At 42.7% G+C, this 20,689-nt stretch overlaps 1 protein-coding gene across 2 annotated transcripts in view; it reads right to left on the bottom strand.

The window, feature by feature from the left end:
* Positions 1–20,689, bottom strand: part of PITPNC1 (phosphatidylinositol transfer protein cytoplasmic 1) — a 259,809-nt gene that overhangs the window by 8,527 nt on the left and 230,593 nt on the right. The window contains exons 7-9 of one of the 2 annotated variants that reach the window (XM_059907374.1): positions 11,964–12,119; positions 9,092–9,155; positions 69–187 (exon numbers count right to left, since the gene is read on the bottom strand). In XM_059907374.1, coding sequence (XP_059763357.1) covers positions 69–187; positions 9,092–9,155; positions 11,964–12,119 — 339 coding nt within the window. The remainder of the gene's footprint in view (positions 1–68; positions 188–9,091; positions 9,156–11,963; positions 12,120–20,689) is intronic. The other variant, XM_059907373.1, reaches the window with a different exon arrangement.

The raw sequence follows: 20,689 nt of genomic DNA, 5'->3' as shown, positions 1-20,689 counted from the left end.
TTTTCAAAGATCAGTTTATGTGTACGTTTGGTAAAGGGTGGGCAACATGTTTTAAAAATTCTACATACACTTGTTTGGGCCTGGCTCTCTATTTCATCCACAGTGGAGGAATGCTGATTGCAAACTTTTATGTTGGTTTGTTCATGCATGTTTTTCTCGTATTCCCGAACATCATCCATTGTCATATCTGAAAGAAGGTCAAGATGTTGGCAACTTCCGTTATTAAATGCAAACTTTCAATGGGGGAGACTTCAGGGGAAGAAGGCAGCTTAGCAGAAGCCAAAGAGAGGAGTAAAAAGCAGGGAACTCACTAACTTTATGAAGAGTCAATCATAAAGTTAGCTAAACCAGCCAAAGGGGGAGTGAATACAAGGAAGTTTAGTCAAAATAGTCTTAGAACTGAGAAGAGTGGAAATTATTTAGGGGTGATTCTTGTAAAGTGAGCTAGGTGGGTAGAAAGTATTAGCTCGTGGATAGGGCTATAGCCTGAGATCTCCTAAAAGCATGGTTAGAAGATCCCTTTAAGGCACAGGGTCAGGTTTGTGTGGTCTAATACTTACCTTCCAATACCTTTCAAAATAGATTTGGAGATTCTTTACAACAATGCATTCAACAACAGAAAGGACACTTTCATTGCTATTGTAAGAGACATGACATAGAGGGCAGAGAAATGATGCTCGCTGCTACCAGTGAGATTTGGTGCCGTGCTCACACAGAGAGGTATTTTTGCACGGAATACATGGTGTCAGAGAGTACAGGTCTACACTGAACTTCAAGTCTAGCATAACGGCACAAAGATGGCTGGCACTACTTCCACCCACACTGATCTCTAAATAAAATGGCACATGACATTATGATGTTTGGCCTGAGTCTTCACTTTTTCAGTATTTCAGAATGATGATTTCTTAATCCAGTGGTTCTCAACAGGGAACAATTTTGTGACATTTTTGGTTGTCACCACTGGGGTGGAGGTGCCACTGGCATGTAGTGGGTAGAGGCCAGGGATGCTGTGGCACATCCCACAGTGCACGGCCCTCCCCGCCTCCCCAGCAAAGCATGATTTGGTCCAAAATGTCAGTGGTGCCAAGGTTGAGAAGCCTTGTCTAAAATCCACCTGATAAAAAACTTCAGCAAAGAACCTGTTATCTTCAATAGGTGAAACACATAAAAATAACAATTGGTCTCACATTAAATACTTCTGTTGCTTTATCCTCAACTCCCCACTCCACTCCTTCATTATTTTACAAAATTTTATTTGCAGTTTCCCCAGATGGGCATTCTTCTGTCACTCTCACGGCAGAATTTAACTTCATGACTCTTTACAATGAATGGTACATGCACAACAATTGGTTAATCAAGCTACCGCCTTGGTCACTAGTTAGCTTGGTGGGGATTTAGAGTGGGTATTTACAGCTGCAATTTTTCCTTAAGTCATTCCTGCATCATGTGGTCTGGTGTCTTTTTATATCAATCCATGTGTGTCATGTGAGAGTCTCTTCAGTTCTGAAGGGCAGACTTGCCAGAAGTTTATGAATTAATTCAGTGTAGTCTTGCGGCCAAGATGGAGGGCAGCTCTAAATCCACACCTGGGCTATTTTATTTAGCTGATGGTCCCCCTCCACACCCCGAAACCGTTAAGCAAAAATGCTGTCCATAAGCAATGTAAGTATCAAGAAAGCTAAGCAGCAGTCTGGCCAAGCAAAGAGCATGCTTTTCTTTTAGAAAATCAAGGTAACTGGAAAGCAGTAAAGAGATGCTGCTTTGTGATTGAACAAATGCGTCTTAGTTAACAATAACAGCCTTTCAATACAATCACTTTAATTTCAATGGCTGGTTATCAAAATTTCTTAAACACAAATACACCTGGTATGAATACTTAGGTCATTTTAAGTTAAAAGTTTAAAATTTAAAGAAATTTCTTTATACATATGTTCATTAGACACTTTATTTCCCCCCTCGCTGGCATGCCAGTAATTTTGAAAACAAAAACAAAGGCGGTTTCATTTCTTTGTTCTAGTGAATCTCAAAGGAAATCATTCTTTATCTTTAATTAGCTCAATGTTAAGAGAGGGGCTTAAACTGTGTGACTATGGGCTTTCAAAGATATCTCAATTTTTATGGATGTGAAAAAAGATTTAATAACAAAGATACTCATTATTATCTTGTTCATAATAGTGAAAAATTGAAAACAACTCAGGGGCCTGATGGTATTATGCAGCGGTTATAAATGATGCAGAAGGATATTTAACACTATAGAGAAATGTCCTTGGTATATTGTTAAATAAAAAATTGGAGGTAAAAGAAATCATTTTTTGCCAGAAAAGCATTATATACATTTAAAAAAGACTTTTGAAAGGGTACACTTCAAAATGTTAACAGTGATTGTTTTGAGGAGTTGGAATTATAGGTAATTTTCATTTTCTCCTTTTTGTTTATCTGTATTTTCTAAATTTTCTACATCAAATATGCATTACTTCTGTAAGAAAGAAAAAGAGAACATTATTTTAAAATCGATTATTTGGGGTCATTAGAAGATGGATACCATCAATTTGCAAATAGGTAAGAAGATATACTTTTCTAGAATTTTTGCCTACTCTAGAAGCATGATCCCTTTTTTCTTAAAATGAAGAGTTAAGAAACAAAGTTGCAGAAAATTTCATCTAAAAGAAAAAAAAATCTCTCAATTAGACCACATAAGAATGAACATTTCTAGGGAGTTCCCTTGTGGCCTAGTGGTTAGGATTCGGTGCTTTCACTGCCGTGGCCTGGGTTCAGTCCCTGGTCAGGAAACTGAGATCCTGCAAGCCGAGCAGCATGGCCAAAACAAACCAAAACCAAAACCAAAAAAAACCGAAGAACATTTCTAGTAGTTCTCTAAAAGATGATGATAATTTGGTCCCAGCCAATGCTGAAGGAAAATATTGGGCTGGCCTAAAAGTTCATTTGGGTTTTTCCATAAGATGTTATGGAAAAACCCAAATGAACTTTTAGGCCAACCCAATACTTTTGTCTAAATTCTGAACTATCCCTGCATACCATACACGCTTATGGAAATGATGTCAACATTTTCAATATTCCTCAATAATTTATGGAAAGCCTAATCAAGTGAAAATGTTCCTATTCAGGTTATCTGGTAGAATGCATTATGTCTTGCTTCGGCAAAGTATATTACCTCAAAATCTACACATGAACCAATTTTTTAGTAAATTCAATTACACACACACAATGACAGATTATACTTTTGGAGATGATTCATCTTCATTACTGATTGATTTTCAATGATCAGAGTGACTTCTCACAGTTTAGGTTCAGATCTCTTTGCTCCCAGCAGACAAATGCTTATGTGTATCAGAGAAACTCAAAGGAATCATATGTCAATTATTTTGCAATAAACTGATCAATAATCATCCCTTACTTTATAGATTTGAAAGGTCACAATTTACTTTTCTTAAGTAAAGTTTCTTAAATGAAGTGTTCTTAAATAACACTGGCCTAACTCCCTGATTTAAGAGACTATTGGAACTAGTACCAAATTTCTTCTGATAAGGAAGGCATATCCTAGTATCTTTGACACTTGGCTATCAGAGTGTGACTGATAATCTGGGGGTATAAATGCCCTCTTCATCTCAAGATTTTCTGTCTTTGCCCTCTTGCAAGACCATTTCTGTCCTTCTCTTTCTCGCCCTCCCTCAGGTGAGGAGAGTAAGCAGACCCCAGACTTCTGTCCCAGCATGTAGAGGTCACACTGAATTGGCCTGGGTAGAACCCTTTTCTCTACCACCAGCTCAGCTTCGTCAAAGAAGCTCTGGATTCAGGGGATTTGTTAATTGAGAAGCTTCTTCAATTTCTTAAACCATGAACTAAGCAAAATATACCTCTGTATGAGTCTTGGTCTGCTTCAACTATTTTCTGCTTTGTTATAAAATGCGGATTTCAGTTATTATTTACTTATTGAATCACTCAAGTAATGCATGAATTATTTTCCATAGAAATAATTCAAGTAGTACTGGATTACACAGAGAAAACAGAGTAATTCCTTTTAACTTCCCTTATCAATCCTGTTCCTTCTGGAGATAACTGCCAGATTTTTTTCTATGAATTCACGTGTATGTTACTATTACACACAGTCTCATTTAATTTCACATTTATGGAATCATACTATAGTATACTATACGATACATATTATTCTGGCTTTTTCCACTAATGGAAAAAAACTATTTCCATACCAGTATGTAGAGAACTACCTTATTCTTTTTAACTGTTACACACAATATTTATAGCATGAGTCTATCATAGTTTACTTGACCATATTTCTGCTAATGGACATTTACATGGAGACTAGATTTTAGCTCTTATAAACAACACTACACTGAACAGCTTTGTATTTATATTCACGAACATGTGTATTCCTCAAGAATAAATATCTAGAAGTGGAATTACTGGGTCACAGGTTATTCGTACTTATCACTATCATTTTTTTTACAGAAACCGTTAGTATGTTCTCCCACCTATCCAAAACTGGATTATTATCACTCTTTATAAAACTTCGGCTATCAGATGGGCAAATGTCATATCTTCTTGTTGTTCTCATTACGTTTCTTGTGATTAGTAGTGAGGTTATTGGTCATTTGCATTTCTTTTTCCATGGTTTACCTATTCATGTTCTTTACCTTTTTTTCTACTGAGTTGTTGGATTTTTGATTTATATACTGTAGATATTAGTCCTCTGTTGGCTACATATGTTGCAGATAGCTTCTGTTAGTCTTTCAACTTTGTTTCTGGTGGCAATTTTCTTTCAATCATTTTATTAAAGAAGGCAGGTTTATTTCACTGGAAGTGGAGGCAAGACTGTATATTTGAAAAGCCTTTAGGATAGAAGTCATTTGAACCTACAGAGAAACTGCAAATGACATGGAGCAAAATGTCTGCAAGCAGGGATTTTCCTTCATTGTACTGCACAGCTGCAGCAGTGACAATTTTAATAAAGCGCCATATACCCTAATTCAGTGACCTGTCCAATGGCACATTATATTTTATTTCCTTCTACAAATGTTTTCTCTCCATTTCCAGGCTCCTCAGCCTACACAGAAGTAATTTTTTTTTTTTTTTTTTTTTTTTCTCTAAGTCAAAATGGAAGTCTTAAACAAGTGGTTGGTCAGAGGAAGCTCCAGCAATCATGAATTAGGTTTGATACACCTTTGACTCCAGGAGAATGGTGGCCATGCTTTGGGAAGTGCTTTTTTTTTTTAAACTCTTTAAAATGGTTATAAATTCAATAGATGCTTGTTATAAACAGTTTACTTTTTTTTTTAATAGTTTACTTTTTTGTAGTGAAAGTAGCCAATCCTCAAGGCTTGGTGCATACCCTTTCCATGTAATTCAGACCACTAAGATCTAGAATTGTAATCTATAGTTGTGATTTTTTTCCCATAGTTCTTAATTTGGGGAGGTGGAGGAGGGCGCATCACAGATCCCTTTGAAAATGTGATGGAGAGCAATGGGTTCTCTCCCCAGAAAAATGAAGGTAAGCACACACACACAAAATGTTGCATAAGGGCCACAGCACTCAAGTTCATGTTTCAGGAAACCTGAGGCCATTGGAAAATGCTGGCTTGGTGAACTCAGTCAGCTAATGCTGGTCCCTAAGCTGGCTTCTTTCTCCACCTTGAGCTTGCTTCTCTCGTTGTTAGGCTGCTCTGAGGACTCCAGAATGATTTCTACGTCACTTTCATGAGGGAGTTTCATCTATACTAGCCAGAGCTACCCCCTCTACTTTTTTAGAAGGGTCAGGATTCATGAGGTTCCACTCAATCACAACCTCCCTTGGGAAACCCTCTGTGTTCCTCTCTCAAAATACTGTCAGATTTGTGAAGCAAAACCATGCTTTGGTGAAGCTGGGCTGCCTATTTTTATCTACCTCCCCTTTCACCCCATCTTCTGAAATGTGCAGTTGTTTCTTCTGATTAGTGTTGCAGTCATGCAGGAGACACCCAAGGCTCATGGATAAAGACCAATCAAGCCTTTGAAAGACAAACTCAATTCCTCCAGCAGTGGAAATGGTTACACTTTACAATGTACAAGAGCAGAATAAAATCTGTTTTGGGAAATAGTTATTTGACAGTCAAATGCTGAAATTCAGAAAAGATACAAAATTAATCCTTGGGCAAGAAATGATCACCATCATCTACAGTGTCTTTTTTTTTTTTTTTTTTTTTTTTTTACTCTTAATTAGGCACTGGAGGTGGTGAGTCTAATCAGGGAGAAGGAGATCATCCAGGGCTGCCAGTGGATAAGGGTGTCCGGTTTGGGCACTGCAGGAACACACAGCCCAGGAGGTCAATGGAGCTAAAATTCAGCCCTAAGCCAACAGCACCTGCGGAACCTGCCCAGAAGGGGCGCCTTTTTTCTAATGCTTACAAGGCATCAGAGTTTAGCAGTTGGCCCTGAAGACATCTACCATTCTCTAGTATAATTAAATTTGGATTGAATTAATTAAACTGTCCCTTCAATCTAATCTGATTTAAAGTCATTCTTAAAATTTTACTGAGCGTCGGATTCATCTGGAGGGCTTGTTAAAACACAAGATTGCTGGGCTGTACCCCTTGAGTATCTGATTCAGTAGGTTGGGGCGGGGTCTGAGAATCTGAACTTGTAACAAGTACCCCAAGGATGCTGATGTGGCAGGCCCACTTGCAGAATAAGTGCCATAAGCTATAGGAAAGGATTTCTTTACTTTGAACCTTTTCCATGTTTACCATGAGAGCCTCACGGAGCCTGTAGAGACCAAAGAAAAATAAGCAACTTCAGGTACCCAAAACTGAAGGTCTGTTCTGGTGGGCCGTGACACAGCCATTTACCTGAAAAGCCTGCAGTCTGCAGCATTACCTTGAATAAGGGGCTGTGGGCAGGGCTATTTTCATTTATTTGACTGAGTGTCTGCATCTGTGTAATGAAGGAGCTACTGTTCTCCTGGCAAGCAGCTCAGCTGGGGGCAATGATGCCAGTAATTTACATGAAATTGATGGGGTGGTTCTCAGACCCCTTGCTGAGTGAAAAGGCTGCTTGTTTTGGTTGAGGCTAGGATTGTATATATAGTGGGTGGATGCCTTCTCTGGGGAGTACAAGGTGCCCTGACCATCTATATCTGCTAAACCACACGCTTTTTTTCTGCACTCAGATACAGAAAGGGCTTTTTGTCAGTAGACTCCCTGAGTTAATTCCTGTCTCCACCTTACCCATCTTAAGTAGATGTTCTCATCTTAAAGGTCTTCCTTTGATGCATTATTCTAGCTTTGGGCCCCTGTAATAGTCTGAGTTTTGTGGGTTTTTTTTGGACTAAAAGTCTTTAAGTCTCTTCGTTGCTGCAGGCTCGGGTGAGATGGAAAAGAATCGGCCCCCATCCTCTGCACTCCAGCCGTTCCCTTACTAGACTCCCGCCCACATTTTCTTTTTCTGTATCTTGCCTCTACTCTAATTCTCTTTTCTGACCAACAGGCTTGCAGTGTTTTGTCCTCTTAATCGGGGCGTGGCCACCCTTTTCGATGCTGCCTTTTCCCAAAAGTCCTCTAAGGCATCCTGGCACTCAGGAGAAATCTACTGAAGCGCCCTGTCTCTTGGTCTTCACTGTGGCAGAGTTTTGGCCCTTCAGGCCTCTGTTCCCTTGCCAAACTTCTCACCAGTTTTGAGCCTCTTATTTGAAGAACCTTTTGAAATTCCTTTAGTGTCGGCGGCAAGGATGCCGGGGGCGTGGGGAGTGCAAGCTGGGGGAGACCAGCAACTCGTAACCTCTGGGGTGTCTGTACTCCTCCTAAGAATCTGAGAAACGTTCTCCAGAAAAAAACAACCAAAAAGATTTGTTTAACGATCTGGGGAAGTAATCACAGGAGACTCTCCCTCCCCCTGTCTCTCCGTAGACAACCACACATAGGCGTTCAGGAGGTGTGACAATGCGGCTGCCTGTGAGCGGCGTCCTGGGGGTATGTGCGATAAGAGAGAGCAAATGATGATCTTTCCAAAGAGTCTCTTCCAGAGGTCTGCATTTGAGCAAACCCAGGAAGATGCAAAGATGCATTTGCTTTTCGGAAGATGTGGATCTGGGAAAATTGTGCAAAAAAAAAAAAAAAAGCACTCCCATAGCCTACAGAACCCTCTCTTTTAAAATGTGGTCAGAAACAGCTAACAACATTAATAACAATCACTGTCTTTGCCCATTCAGTCCAATGTAACTTTTCACTTCAAATTTGATACCTTCTGCTAAGAGAAGGGAAGGGATTGGTGGAACAATGACAGAAAGGCACCAAAATGCAATCTAGGTTACGCTGAGAACAAATTCAATGTGACTTAGGAAAAGGCCAAGGAGAAGGGCATTTCATTAGGCAATCAGATACGACCCAAGTCACCAACTGGGTGTGTTTGTTTCTTTTTATAGTCAAGGACACTAGCCTCCGATGACTGATTCTGGGAATGTCAAGGATTCACATGGACAAAATGATAGCACTGGGGATATGGGAAGGGTCGTCCATCCATCATGGGATGAAACAAACCTTGTTTCTTTCCATTTACTGGAAATATACAGAACTTGTTTAATTCTTCCCAAAGCATTAAAAAAAAAGCCAGAACAATAGTCTCAATTAGAAATAAGGGGGTACCAATGCCTTTGTCCTTGAATTTTTACAGAGTCCTTATGTTTTTGGTGAGGGAGTGTTTCCAGTAGTCTCTAAATCAAAGGACTGCTTTCACTTGATATGATGCTTCAGACAGCACTGATCTTGAAGTTTGGGATAAATTAGGATGGGTTTGAAGCCCATCCAACAGAGAATTATGGAGCCCTGCATTATCAAGTATGCAAGCATCAAACATACTGAGGCCCTATTTAGTCAATAACTAAGTGTTGTGGTTATTTTAGACCAAACTTCTATCATGACATTCTTCTTCATTATGTCCCATGGACAGTGCTGTTTCCAATACAGGAAGCAATAGCCCTGCCTTTGCTGTTGTCTTTCTAGGTAGCAGCTGAAGCCAGATGGACTGAAAGACCAAGCCAACATGTTATGAAGTTGTTCTATGAGTGATTTTGGGGAAGTTGACTTACCATACCACTCATCAACCCATGCAAAAGCCTGTCTATGTCCAATCAGAAGAATATCTCGGACCACCTAAAAAAGCAAAAGAAGGATGTTTGACAGAATACCAGGTTTGATTAAAACTATCTGGAAAAGGGATGGTTCCCAATTCTTGGAATCCTGGCAATTACAAATTTCTCCATCCCTCTGTCCATATGTGATGACAATTAGGGGCTGACATACTTACTCTCAGCCCTTTCCATGGTGTCCATACACTTGCTGTAAATTAATCTCTTTATCTTATTTAAAAGTTGGGCTGGAGGTTGTTCACACTAATGAAACGACTTGGCAGTCACACAGCAGTGACTGGACTGAATCTCTAGGACTGATCACCTTGAGATTTTTCTCTTCATTTATCTTTACCTAAAACAGGTTCTACTTTTCTTTTGCGGAAGGGTGCGTCACACTGGTGCCGGGAGGTCATAAATGTTGGAAATCAAGAACATTTGTCCGGGTAGCAAGTCACTTCTAAGCCAAAAGCACTTAAAACTCTCTCTTTTCTAATGAAGTATCCTAAATATTGCTTAATTTTTTAAAAAAATAATTGAAGGTGTGGGATTCAAGAGAAGTAAATATCTTTCTAGGCTTGATTTTCATGTAATAAAAGGGGGGGGGGGAGCAGTTTAGTCAACTATTCTTGAAAGAGATGAAATAAGAGACCTGAACCAGAGTAGAACATAATGGGAATAATGAACTTGACTGGAGACAAAAGGAATGAAATTGTTTCTTATGGTGACACATAACGGCAACAGAAGACTAAGAAAAATAATTCTATAGGGTTTGTGTGTCATACCATTTATGTGCTTTTATTTCATGGTATTCTTTTCTTGTCTTCTGTAAATATGCCTTTTTACATTTCTTAGATACTCAACGCTCTCCCTCCAACATTCCTTTCTTCCTGCCAAACAAATCTAGCAATTGTCAAAAACCTCTTGTAGAAGGTTCAAGCATGTTTCAATAAATGAAGGATTTTAATTCAGTGAATTTGCAGAAACAAGGGAAGCTTTCATAATGAAGTGTTTATATTACTCCAGGCCTCTGGATATCTAGTGAGGCTTTTGTAATTCAGAAGGAGGAAACATGTAATGAAAATAAGAAACAACATGAAGCCATACGCACTTGAGCACTGAGTGTGTCAAATTCATGGAAATCAAAAGAACAGCATTGAGGCATCAGTAAATACACCCTATTGCATTAAGCACAACACAGCTGTCTACTGGAAACAAGAATTCAATAATGTGCTAATGGCTTGCTTTCGAACATTTTTTCCCCTTAACTGTGAATAGATTCTTCAAACACAAAGGTGTTCAGAGAAAGGCATCCCTGGCACTTAAAACCCATGCAAATGCTAGCCTCAGATACTCATTAGTGGCTCATGTGCCACAGCAGGTGTGTTTTGGGGGTGTTGATAACACTTCATTATATTTGGAAATGGGCAATGGGAATGCCTATTACTAGAGCGTAATTCTTGCAGGTATTTTAAAGAAATGGATTCTCAAAACTAGAAAAGAAACACAATGAGCCCTGTGGCAATCTAAATATGCTTTGTGAGAAGAGGAGATAATAAAACATACTACGGTAGTGGCCCTAATAAGAGGAGATCATTTGCGGTTTAAAAACAAAAGGTGGGATGTTGTAGGAAGTGAAGAATATATAGCTGGAGCTCGACCCAGAGCTGAGGCTGGAAAATATTTACTCTGAGAGCCCGGACTGTCTTCCTGCTTAATAACTGGGACACAGCAGGAAAACAAGAGGTCCCAGAACTTGATTTCTCTGTGTGCCACTTGGCTCCCACTCCGGGCGGGGCAGAATGGATTCTGGAGCTCAGCAGATCAGTACACTTCTCTGCTTCAAATTTGCTCAAGGGTCTGCTATTATCAGGAGCCCAAGTTCAATCTCTTTCTTGGACCCAAATTCAAGATTTACACATTTTATTGTCAACTCGCCCCCCCAAGCTCAGTAGATAAATCCATCTAAGTAACAAAAAGCTCAGTGCATTAAGGTTAAATTCCAGTGCCCCCAAAAGAATTTCAGAAAGCTATTCTTTATCAGTTTTTGAGTGGAAAAATAAACAGATATCCAGCCTATCTGGAATGTAGAGACAACTTGGGTAGTATTTATTTTCATGAAAATAGGAGTTACAAAGGGCAATGCTCAACACTGTATTTCCCATTAATTTCCATGCGGATAAGAGTTATGTTAGAAGCCCCTAACAAACTTAAATCATCACTCCAAATGGGTTCCTGCTACAACATTAACATGTTTAGTCAAAGTAGGCATACAATTGAAATCTGTGTTTTGAGGTTGTTAATAATTCTTTGGTAGTAGAATTATTAAAAGGGCAGAAATGCTGGGGTACACCATCTAATGGGACCACTGGGATTTCCTGTTCTGTCTCTTGGGGCAACTTCTACCTCAGGTGTCTACATTTGCAGGATCTTTTGAGTGAGAACTATCCTTGGGGGGAACTGCACATACAGATAAACCCTGTGCTTCTGTCTGAACCCAAGTACCCAAGGACCAAGTACAAGTACCTCTCTCTGGAACTAGATTAGCCTGATGCCAAACAAAGAGAGAAGTATATTTTGAAAGCCCAACTTCCTGAACATACTCACCCAAAAGACATGGAGGTCACAGAATGAGAGATAAAGTGTAAGATATCTATTAGTGGAAGAAAATTAAACAGTAGACAAAATGCATTTTCATGAAAACAGGGTTTTCTAGATGCAGGTACCTCGTGTTGGCTCAGCGCTTATACATCTGTTGGGCATTGGACACTCCAGCTCACAACAAAGACAGTTATTTTGTCCATAGCCCAGGAACTGCTGTCCATTTACTTACCTTGTGTACAAATTGTTCCACTCTGGTCTGAAGCCCCCAGACCTCGAACTTCACAGTCACCAGCTTGTAGGAACACATGATGGGCTGATGACTATCTCTCCAGCCTTCCCTTAACTGGCCCCGTCCTGTCTTCTCTGACTTGAAGTGTTTAGGATCCTGGAGAAAAAAAAAAATCAGAGAAATGATAACTTAAAAGTTCAACCATCTTTTTACATGAAATAAGTGAATAAGGGAAGCCAAGTGAAAGAAACCAGTCACCAAAAGCCACAGTGTCTAATTCCATTTATGTAAAATATCCAGAATAGGCAAATCTATGGAAAACGTAGATTAGTGGCCTAAGGCCGGGGGAGGGAGATAGTATGGGGAATGACTGCTATGGGAACGAAGTTATTTTTGAGGTGATGAAAATGCTCTAAAATTAGATTTAAGGTGATGGCTCACAACTCTGTAAATATGCTAAAAACCATTGAGCTGAACACTTTAAATGGATGAACTTTATGGTATGTAAATTAGATGCCAATAAAGCTATGAAAATACATAAATGAAATATAAAAAATGCTATCTACTACCTCAGTAGGGTTTTTCAGGGTGTGCACTGGCTCTGGGTTTGCTGATATTCTTTTTTTTTTTTTGGCCATACCGTGCTGCTTGTGGGATCCTACTTTCCTGACCAGGGATTGAACCCGTGCCCTCGGCAGTGAAATTGTGGAGTCCTAACCACTGGACTGCCAGGGAACTCCCTGCTGATATTCTTGCATAAAGTAATACTATAATAACCATTATCCTGGGGCTTCCCTGGTGGCGCAGTGGTTGAGAATCTGCCTGCCGATGCAAGGGACATGGGTTCGAGCCCTGGTCCGGGAAGATCCCACGTGCTGCGGAGCAACTAAGCCCGTGCGCCACAACTACTGAGCCTGCGCTCTAGAGCCCGCGAGCCACAACTACTGAAGCCCACGCGCCTACAGCCCGTGCTCCGCAACAAGAGAAGCCACTGCAATGAGAAGCCCGCACACCGCGACGAAGAGTAGCCCCCGCTCGCTGCAACTAGAGAAAGCTCACGTGCAGCAACAAAGACCCAATGCAGCCAAAAAAAAAAAATCATTATCCTAAGTGTGTTTGCTGAATGCACACTGTGGGCAGGCACAGAACCAGGTATTACATTATGCTTCCCCTCAACCAGGGGTCTTTGCCCTGGGGGTTGTGGGAGGGCACCAGGTGCATGTGTGGTCTGAAAGGTATGGTCCGTGTGTGATTGCAGGGCGCTTCCCTCCACTCAGAGAATGGACTCAGCTCTACTTGGATGATCTCTGTTCCCTGACTTCCCTCCAGGGTCCTTCCTTACTTGCATCAATGGCAGGAAGATGGTGGGTCTGGGGGTAGACAGGGACCAGAGTGGGACACATATATAATTAATGGAATACAGAAGTGACAAAAGGGATTCTGGAAGGGAGTAAGGAAAGAAGGATGCATAATAACTACCCCAAGGAAATAAGTGCTTCTGGGGAGGGAGGGACTTGAGTGTGGGCAGCATTTTTGAATCTTTGGTACCAACTTTGCCAAGCTATATTTTTATCACCTGGACCAACCCAGAAACTGCTACTGAGATTATGTGCATAGGCCTAGAAAGATTATGATAATAACATGACATATGAAAAAGGCATAAGCATAGAGTTTGGCCCATAGCAAGTGCTCAACTGATGTTGGCCATTATTGTACTTCCCAAGGCAGTCAGTCAATGAAGCCTCTGAGCTCAGCCCTACAGTCCAGGGCAGAGATAGCAATGCCTTTCCAAAGCACCCTGGAATTGCTGGTAAAAGATGTGATGTTTAAGACCATGGGACTAATTCCTGCCTGACCTGTATTCCTACACCACAAAATGTGCAGTGGTTAAGAATCCACCTGCCAATGCAGGGGACACGGGTTCGAGCCCTGGTCCGGGAAGATCTCACATGCTGCAGAGCAACTAGGCCCGTGCACCACAACTACTGAGGCTGCGCTCTTGAGCCTGCGAGCCACAACTACTGAAGCCTGCACGCCTAGAGCCTGTGCTCCACAACGAGAGAAGCCACCGCAATGAGAAGCCCACGCACTGCAGCAAAGAGTAGCCCCCGCTCGCCGCAACTAGAGAAAGCCCACGCGCAGCAACGAAGACCCAACGCAGCCAAAAAAAAAAAAAAAAAAAAGAACAAAGAGAGAAGGCCAGTAAATGAAGAGATATATCACCAGGGAGACTACGGGAGGTAATCTCCAAAGATGGCCCCCATCAATTCCCTCCCTCACTGTGCCTGTAGGAGGTGGAAGCTACTTCCCCTCCCCATGAATCTAGACTGGTCTGTGATTTGCTTTGACCAAAAGAATGTGGCACTGTGAACACTGTGTCAGTTCAGGTCTTTAAGAGAAGCTGGGAACCGGAAGTCTGCCACAATGTAAAAAATCTAGCTTGATCACCCTGAGACCACCATGCTGTGAGGAAGCCCAAGCCTGCCATGTGGAGGGCCATGTGGAGAGATGCTCGCTCGTTCCAGCTAAGAAGCCAGCACGTGAGCGAAAAAGCCGTCTCTGATATTTCAGTCCAAGCATATACCACGAGGAACAGAAGATCCTGCCCAGCTAAGCCCAATCGAGATGGCAGAATCGTGAGAACTAATACACTGTTGTTTTAAGCCACTAAATTCTTGGATGAATTGTTACTCAGCAAGAGATAACAAAACAGGAGCATCAAATGGATTCCAAAACAGATGCAATAACTGGATCTCCAAAGACGAAGAGAAGGAATGCTGCTTTCTTTTTTCCCAGAACTCACCGAAAGTTCATACAATTAGCTACACCCTTGAAAACTATACACAAGGAAATGTACGGCTGCCAAGCAGTTCCTGCAACTTAAAATACAAGAGCTGGAGTCAAACAGGGGAAGCTGGTTTCTTCTCCCACCTGCCCTTCGACTTTCCCGCAAGAGGCAAGTGACGAGTATGATTATCAGCACACGGACAACTATCTTGAGGCTTAAAAGACACGGCCTCCACGCTGTGGCCGACCAGAATACACACAGGTGAACCCTCGTGAACCTGAGTGGAGGTTATCCTACTCCGGTTAGCAACTGGGTAAATAAAGGACAGTTGCAGGGCCAGCGAGCAGTTGAAAGCAAGAGGGCAAAGTTCCTGGCAACCCAGACATGCAAGAGACAAAGGACCCAGTCAACAAGGAAGTGTGGCCGTGGCCTGAGCTGCTTTCACTTGTCTCAGGTCCTGTGCACTGGGCCTGAGAGAAGCCTGAAGATGGAGGCCCCTGGGTCGGCTGGGTGCACCCCACGCTCCCCTCCCCAACGTGAGTCCCTGATTCATGGGCTAGCCTCGGCTTGTTCCTTCAGCCAGCCACTGTGGATCTTGAAATGATACCTATTCTAGAATCTTGGTGTAGATTCCAGACATCTCAAGAATAACGTAAGACTCTGTAATATTAAACGTGGAACACCGGCAGATTGCATTTCCAAAGCAATTAAAAGAGTTGTGGGGCCTCACAGCAAACTTCACTTCTGAATAAGACCTGAAAAGTATTGCCTGCAAAGTGAAAACTATGCAGACACTTAAATTCACGTGTGGCTCCCGATCGAACCACAAAATTATAAAATGATATCAGGCATTCGTGAAACAGAGCTTTGGGAAAAGGCTACATGGGTATGAGAAGTGTGCTGTATTTTCAAGACGCGGAATGGGATTTTAAAACTGGAAGTGGTAATTTGACTTCATACCCTCGGTTTTATGGATAAGGATACTGAGGCCTGAGAGAATGAAATGTTTTGTCCCCAAACCACGGGCACTTGGTAACAGAGCTGGGACAAGAATCCCCGCCTCCCCTAATTCTAGCCCAATGTTCTTTCCAGTACATTTACTTTGAATATTAAACAGCGAAAGGGTGTTTTTGTTATAGCCAGATGCCAAAGAAGCAATTAACAATTGGGCTTTTTATGGCAACAGTGTGTTGATTTTTTGCGAGTCTGGTGTCATATCCACAGCTGCTGATTTCATCTAGTAAATCTCATACGTGGCCTATAATTAGGGATTCACTTTCAGAGAGCTGGAGGGAAGTAAGGGAGAGGGATTTACCAGAGGACTCCTTTAACCAAAACTCAAGATCAGAAACGAACATCCAGCTGAATACCTTTGAATGACAATGAGCAAAATAAATAGATAAATTAATAAAATTTTAAAAATCAAACCACTGGGTCTTATCTGAAGTATTCTGGTCACTGCAAACTTTCTGCCTTTTCCCCTCCCCCTCTATTTCTCCTCCCCACCTTCCCCCCAAATACTCATTCTTCTGGAAATTATTATCTTCAACTCTCATTCTCTCAGTTGAGTTTGTGAACATAAATATCTAAATTGCCCCATTCATACAGCAGTTGATCTTTCTTACAACTTTCTAAATTTTTTTATGTTTTAATATTCTAGTTTGTATTTCTTTCTATAGCTGCTATAGTATTTTTTATTTTTAATAAATTTATTTATTTATTTATTTATCTTTGGCTGCATTGGGTCTTCGTTGCTGTGCGCGGGCTTTCTCTAGTCGCGGCGAGCGGGGGCTACTCTTCATTGCAGTACGCAGGCTTCTCATTGCAGTGGCTTCTCTTGTTGCAGAGCATGGGCTCTAGGCACGCGGGCTTCAGTAGTTGTGGCACACGGGCTCAGTAGTTGTGGCTCGAGGGCTCTAGAGTGCAGGCTTCAGTAGTTGTGGCGCACGGGCTTAGTTGCTCCGCAGCATGTGGGATCTTCCCGGACCAGGGCTCGAACCCGTGTCTCCTGCATTGGCAGGCGGATTCTTAACCACTGCGCCACCAGGGAAGCCCTGGCCTATTTTAAAAGGACATAAAATTTGACTTTAGTGTGACTGAGAGATTATGCATCTCCAAACTCTTGCTGGATCCCAACCTGGTGCAATCAGAAAACACAGTGAAAGTTCTCTGTAGTGGGTTGCTGACACCCCCAAAAGATATGGTCAAGTCCTCATCCCTAGTACCTATGAATGAGATCTTATTTGGGAAAAAAGGTCTTTGCAGACGTAATGAAACTAAGGCTCTAGAGAGGAGCTCATCCTAGATTAAGAGGGTGGGCCCTAAATCCAATAACAAGTGTCCTGATAAGGGACAGAAAAGAAGACACAGAAAGGGGGACATGTGAAGTTGGAGGCAGAGGTTGGAGATATGCAACCACAAACCACAGAACTCCTGGAGCCGCCAGAAGCCAGAAGAGGCAAGAAAGGATTCTTCCCTAGAGCCTCACAGTCACTAAGAACTTCTGTCCTCCAGAACTGTGAGAGAAACCTCTGGGGGTGAGGAGTATGGTTAAATCCCCAATGCTTCTGATCAAATCGGTCTTGGGTGGAGTCTGTGCATCCGGCATTTCAAAAGCTCCCCAGGTGATCCAAACATACAGCCAAGGTTTAACCACTACCATAAGGTACGAATGTCATCTCTGTGCTCCACACGAGGAGCCTGAAGCTCAGAGGTGATTGCTGACTTATCCACAGCTCTCCAGGCCACAAGCTCTGGTCAACCTGACTCCCAGACCTGGGCTCCCTGCTCCTAGACCATGTGGATTCTCATCTGAAATTCTGGCACAATCTGTCAGAGGGGGATGGTGTTAATACTTCTCATCTGCAGGATGGTGTTAATACTAATTCCCTTGTGGGACTGTTGCAAGGCATAAATTGGATAATGTCGGTGAAGTCCCCAGCCCAACACCCAATAGGCGATGCATGATATACAGGAGATATCCCAGAGCTTTAAGAAGCACATGATACTGAAACATCCTTAAGAGATTTCAATTTCCTCAAATCTCACTTAGCTCCTCAGAAGAAAGGCAGCAGGAATATCTTAAGTGCTGTAGGATTATTTTTACTTTATTGTTATCCTGTGGTTGAGTGTATAGAAAAATAAGTGCCAAAAAATATGGCTGCCCACCATAATGCTGGTGCCCTTGTATCAGTGAGAGGCAGGGTGGGCATTTCCGTTTTCTGGAAGCTGTCACCTGTCAGTGTCCATAAGTACGGTGGTGGAAGAAATCCCAAGAAAAGGGTTTTTGCTTATTGGACTCTCATGACTAGGTTCTGGGCCAAGGACAAGTGATAGTCTTCAATCTTAGAATCAATTCCTTTCCCTCTTTCTCTTATGTTTCAGGAACACTGTTCCAAGTTGACAAAGCGGAGAGCAAAGCAGATTGCCCTACTGTAGGCTGCTCCCTTAAAGGAAGGGATTTTACTGATTTCACCAAGGTTCCGGAACCCCATAGGGGCACACAAAGCAGCTGGTCCATCCAAGCTGGGAGCTTCCCTGGCAGATGGACACACTGGGCAGCTATCTCCCCATGTCAGGATGGGCCAGCCTTGAAGCCAGACAACTTCGAGCATCTTAGGGGTTATATAAAAGCTTTCCTCCAGAAGAGTTGAGAACTACACAGAGATCAATGCAATCCTTTCCTTCCAGTAATCATCCAAGCTAGGGTGGAGCTTGTTTCCCTAACGGGGAACCTAGCTGTATAAGTTTGCTAGAGCTATCGTAACAAAGTACCACCCACTTAACACTCACTTTGTGTTAAGCCACACAAAGTGGTGTCTCACGGTTCTGGAGGCTAGAAGTCTGAGATCAAGGTGTCAGTAGGGTAGGTTCCCTCTGGGGGTTGTAGAGGAGAATCTGTTCCATGCCTCTTTGCTAATTCTGGTGGTTTGGTTTGCTGGGAATTCTGGTGTTCCTTGACTTGTAGATGTACACTCTGGTCACATGGCGTCCTCCCGTGTGTCTTCACATCGTCTTCCTTCTGTGCATGTCTGTCTCTGTCTCTAAATTTCCCCCTTTCGTAAGGACACAATCATATTGGATTAGAGCCCACTGAACCTCATTTTCACTTGATTACCTCCGTAAAGACCGTATTTCCAAGTAAGGTCACCCTCTCAGGTACTGGGGGTCAGGACTTCAACATATCTTTTTGTGGGGAACCAGGCCAACCTCTAACACCAAGTCAGAGAGGTTTTCACAAGGGAAATCCTCTAGATTACCCTGTAACTCTTCCACAGCTTGTTCACCTACTCGGTCAATGCTCTTGCCTTGAGGGCTCTGCCCAGCAGCTGGCTAGCTGGGAATGCACCAGGCTGCAAGTTCCTCCAGCTGGGGGGCTTCTAAATTCATCCCCAGTGAGAGCTCTGGCTCTGGATCCTATCGGTGCTCCCCAGGCTTGGCAGATGGCAACTTGGACCCTTGTCATTAAAGCCCATCTTTATGGAGGGAGCCGTACTGGTGCCAGGGCTTCTCTCCGGGGCCAGATGGACCTCGCTGGTCACACTTCCTTCCGTGCGGGCGCATCTTCTTTAGAAGCCTTCCTCTTTCCTCTCCCCGGGGTCAGTCACACCTTCAAATTTCATCCATCTCGCACTTGGACAAAGCCGAACAAAGGTGACGCTAAGGGCTTTGATTAGTGCAGCCCAGTGAAACTGTGTCCCTGGGTTTGTCAGGATCAGTCTCACACCTGGGAGGTGCCAGGAGAAACCCACAGGAGATCTCAGCCTGGCTGGAGCGCAGCTTGCATCTCAGAGGCAATATTATTAGCCAACGTTCACTGAGATATAAAGTCTCTGTGATTAATTACGCTTTCAGTTTGAACCACAAAGGACTATAGCCAACAGGGGCTTGCCCTGTTAACTGAAATTAGAAGTCTTTGATAAATGTTAAATGAAAAAGGGCTAAGCAGTAACTGGCTAGGAATTGCTATATTATGTAACCATAATGCTCAGCCCTCAAATAGAGATGAACTAACCAATCTGAAAAATATCAGATTTTTTCCTGCATTCAGGAACTCTTCCTGATGACTCCAAGGTGGTATTATCCTCATTCCCCTTCAATGAATGGCCGTTTCAACCAGCTAAAATTTAGCCGCAAATTTGAACCAACATTTCTTTTTTTTTTTAAAGAATTTCACTTATTTATTTATTTATGGCTGTGTTGGGTCTTCGTCTCTGTGTGAGGGCTTTCTCTAGTTGCGGCAAGCGGGGGCCACTCTTCATCGCGGTGCGCGGGCCTCTCACTATCGCGGCCTCTCTTGTTGCGGAGCACAGGCTCCAGACGCGCAGGCTCAGTAGTTGTGGCTCACGGGCCTAGTTGCTCCGCGGCATGTGGGATCCTCCCAGACCAGGGCTCGAACCTGCGTCCCCTGCATTGGCAGGCAGACTCTCAACCACTGTGCCACCAAGGAAGCCCCTGGACCAACATTTCTTAAACCTGAATCCTAAAAGGGATACACATAAAAATTAAAGTGCTTTCAAAGAAGCTAGTCCCAACAGATCACATATTAAAGGATCCCATTCAGATGAAGCGTCCAGAACAGGGAAATCTACAGAGATAGGAAGATTAGTGATTGCCTAGGGCTGGGGTGGGATTGAGGATAAAAGAATAGGGGGTATGATAGCTACAGCATACAGGGTTTCTGGGACTTCCCTGGTGGCGCAGAGGTTAAGAATCTGCCTGCCAATTCAGGGGACACGGGTTCGAGCCCTGGTCTGGGAAGATCCCACATGCCTGCGGAGCAACTAAGCCCGTGCACCACAACTACTGAGCCTGTGCTCTAGAGCCCACGAGCCACAACTACTGAGCCCCCTCACTTAGTGCCCGTGCTCCGCAACAAGAGAAGCCTCCGCAGTGAGAAGCCCGCGCACCGCAACCCCTCTCGCTGCAACTAGAGAAA

The sequence above is a fragment of the Balaenoptera ricei genome, chromosome 20 (assembly GCF_028023285.1).
Source record: "Balaenoptera ricei isolate mBalRic1 chromosome 20, mBalRic1.hap2, whole genome shotgun sequence".
Classification (NCBI taxonomy): domain Eukaryota; kingdom Metazoa; phylum Chordata; class Mammalia; order Artiodactyla; family Balaenopteridae; genus Balaenoptera; species Balaenoptera ricei.
This window is presented reverse-complemented; position numbering and strand designations above follow the sequence as displayed.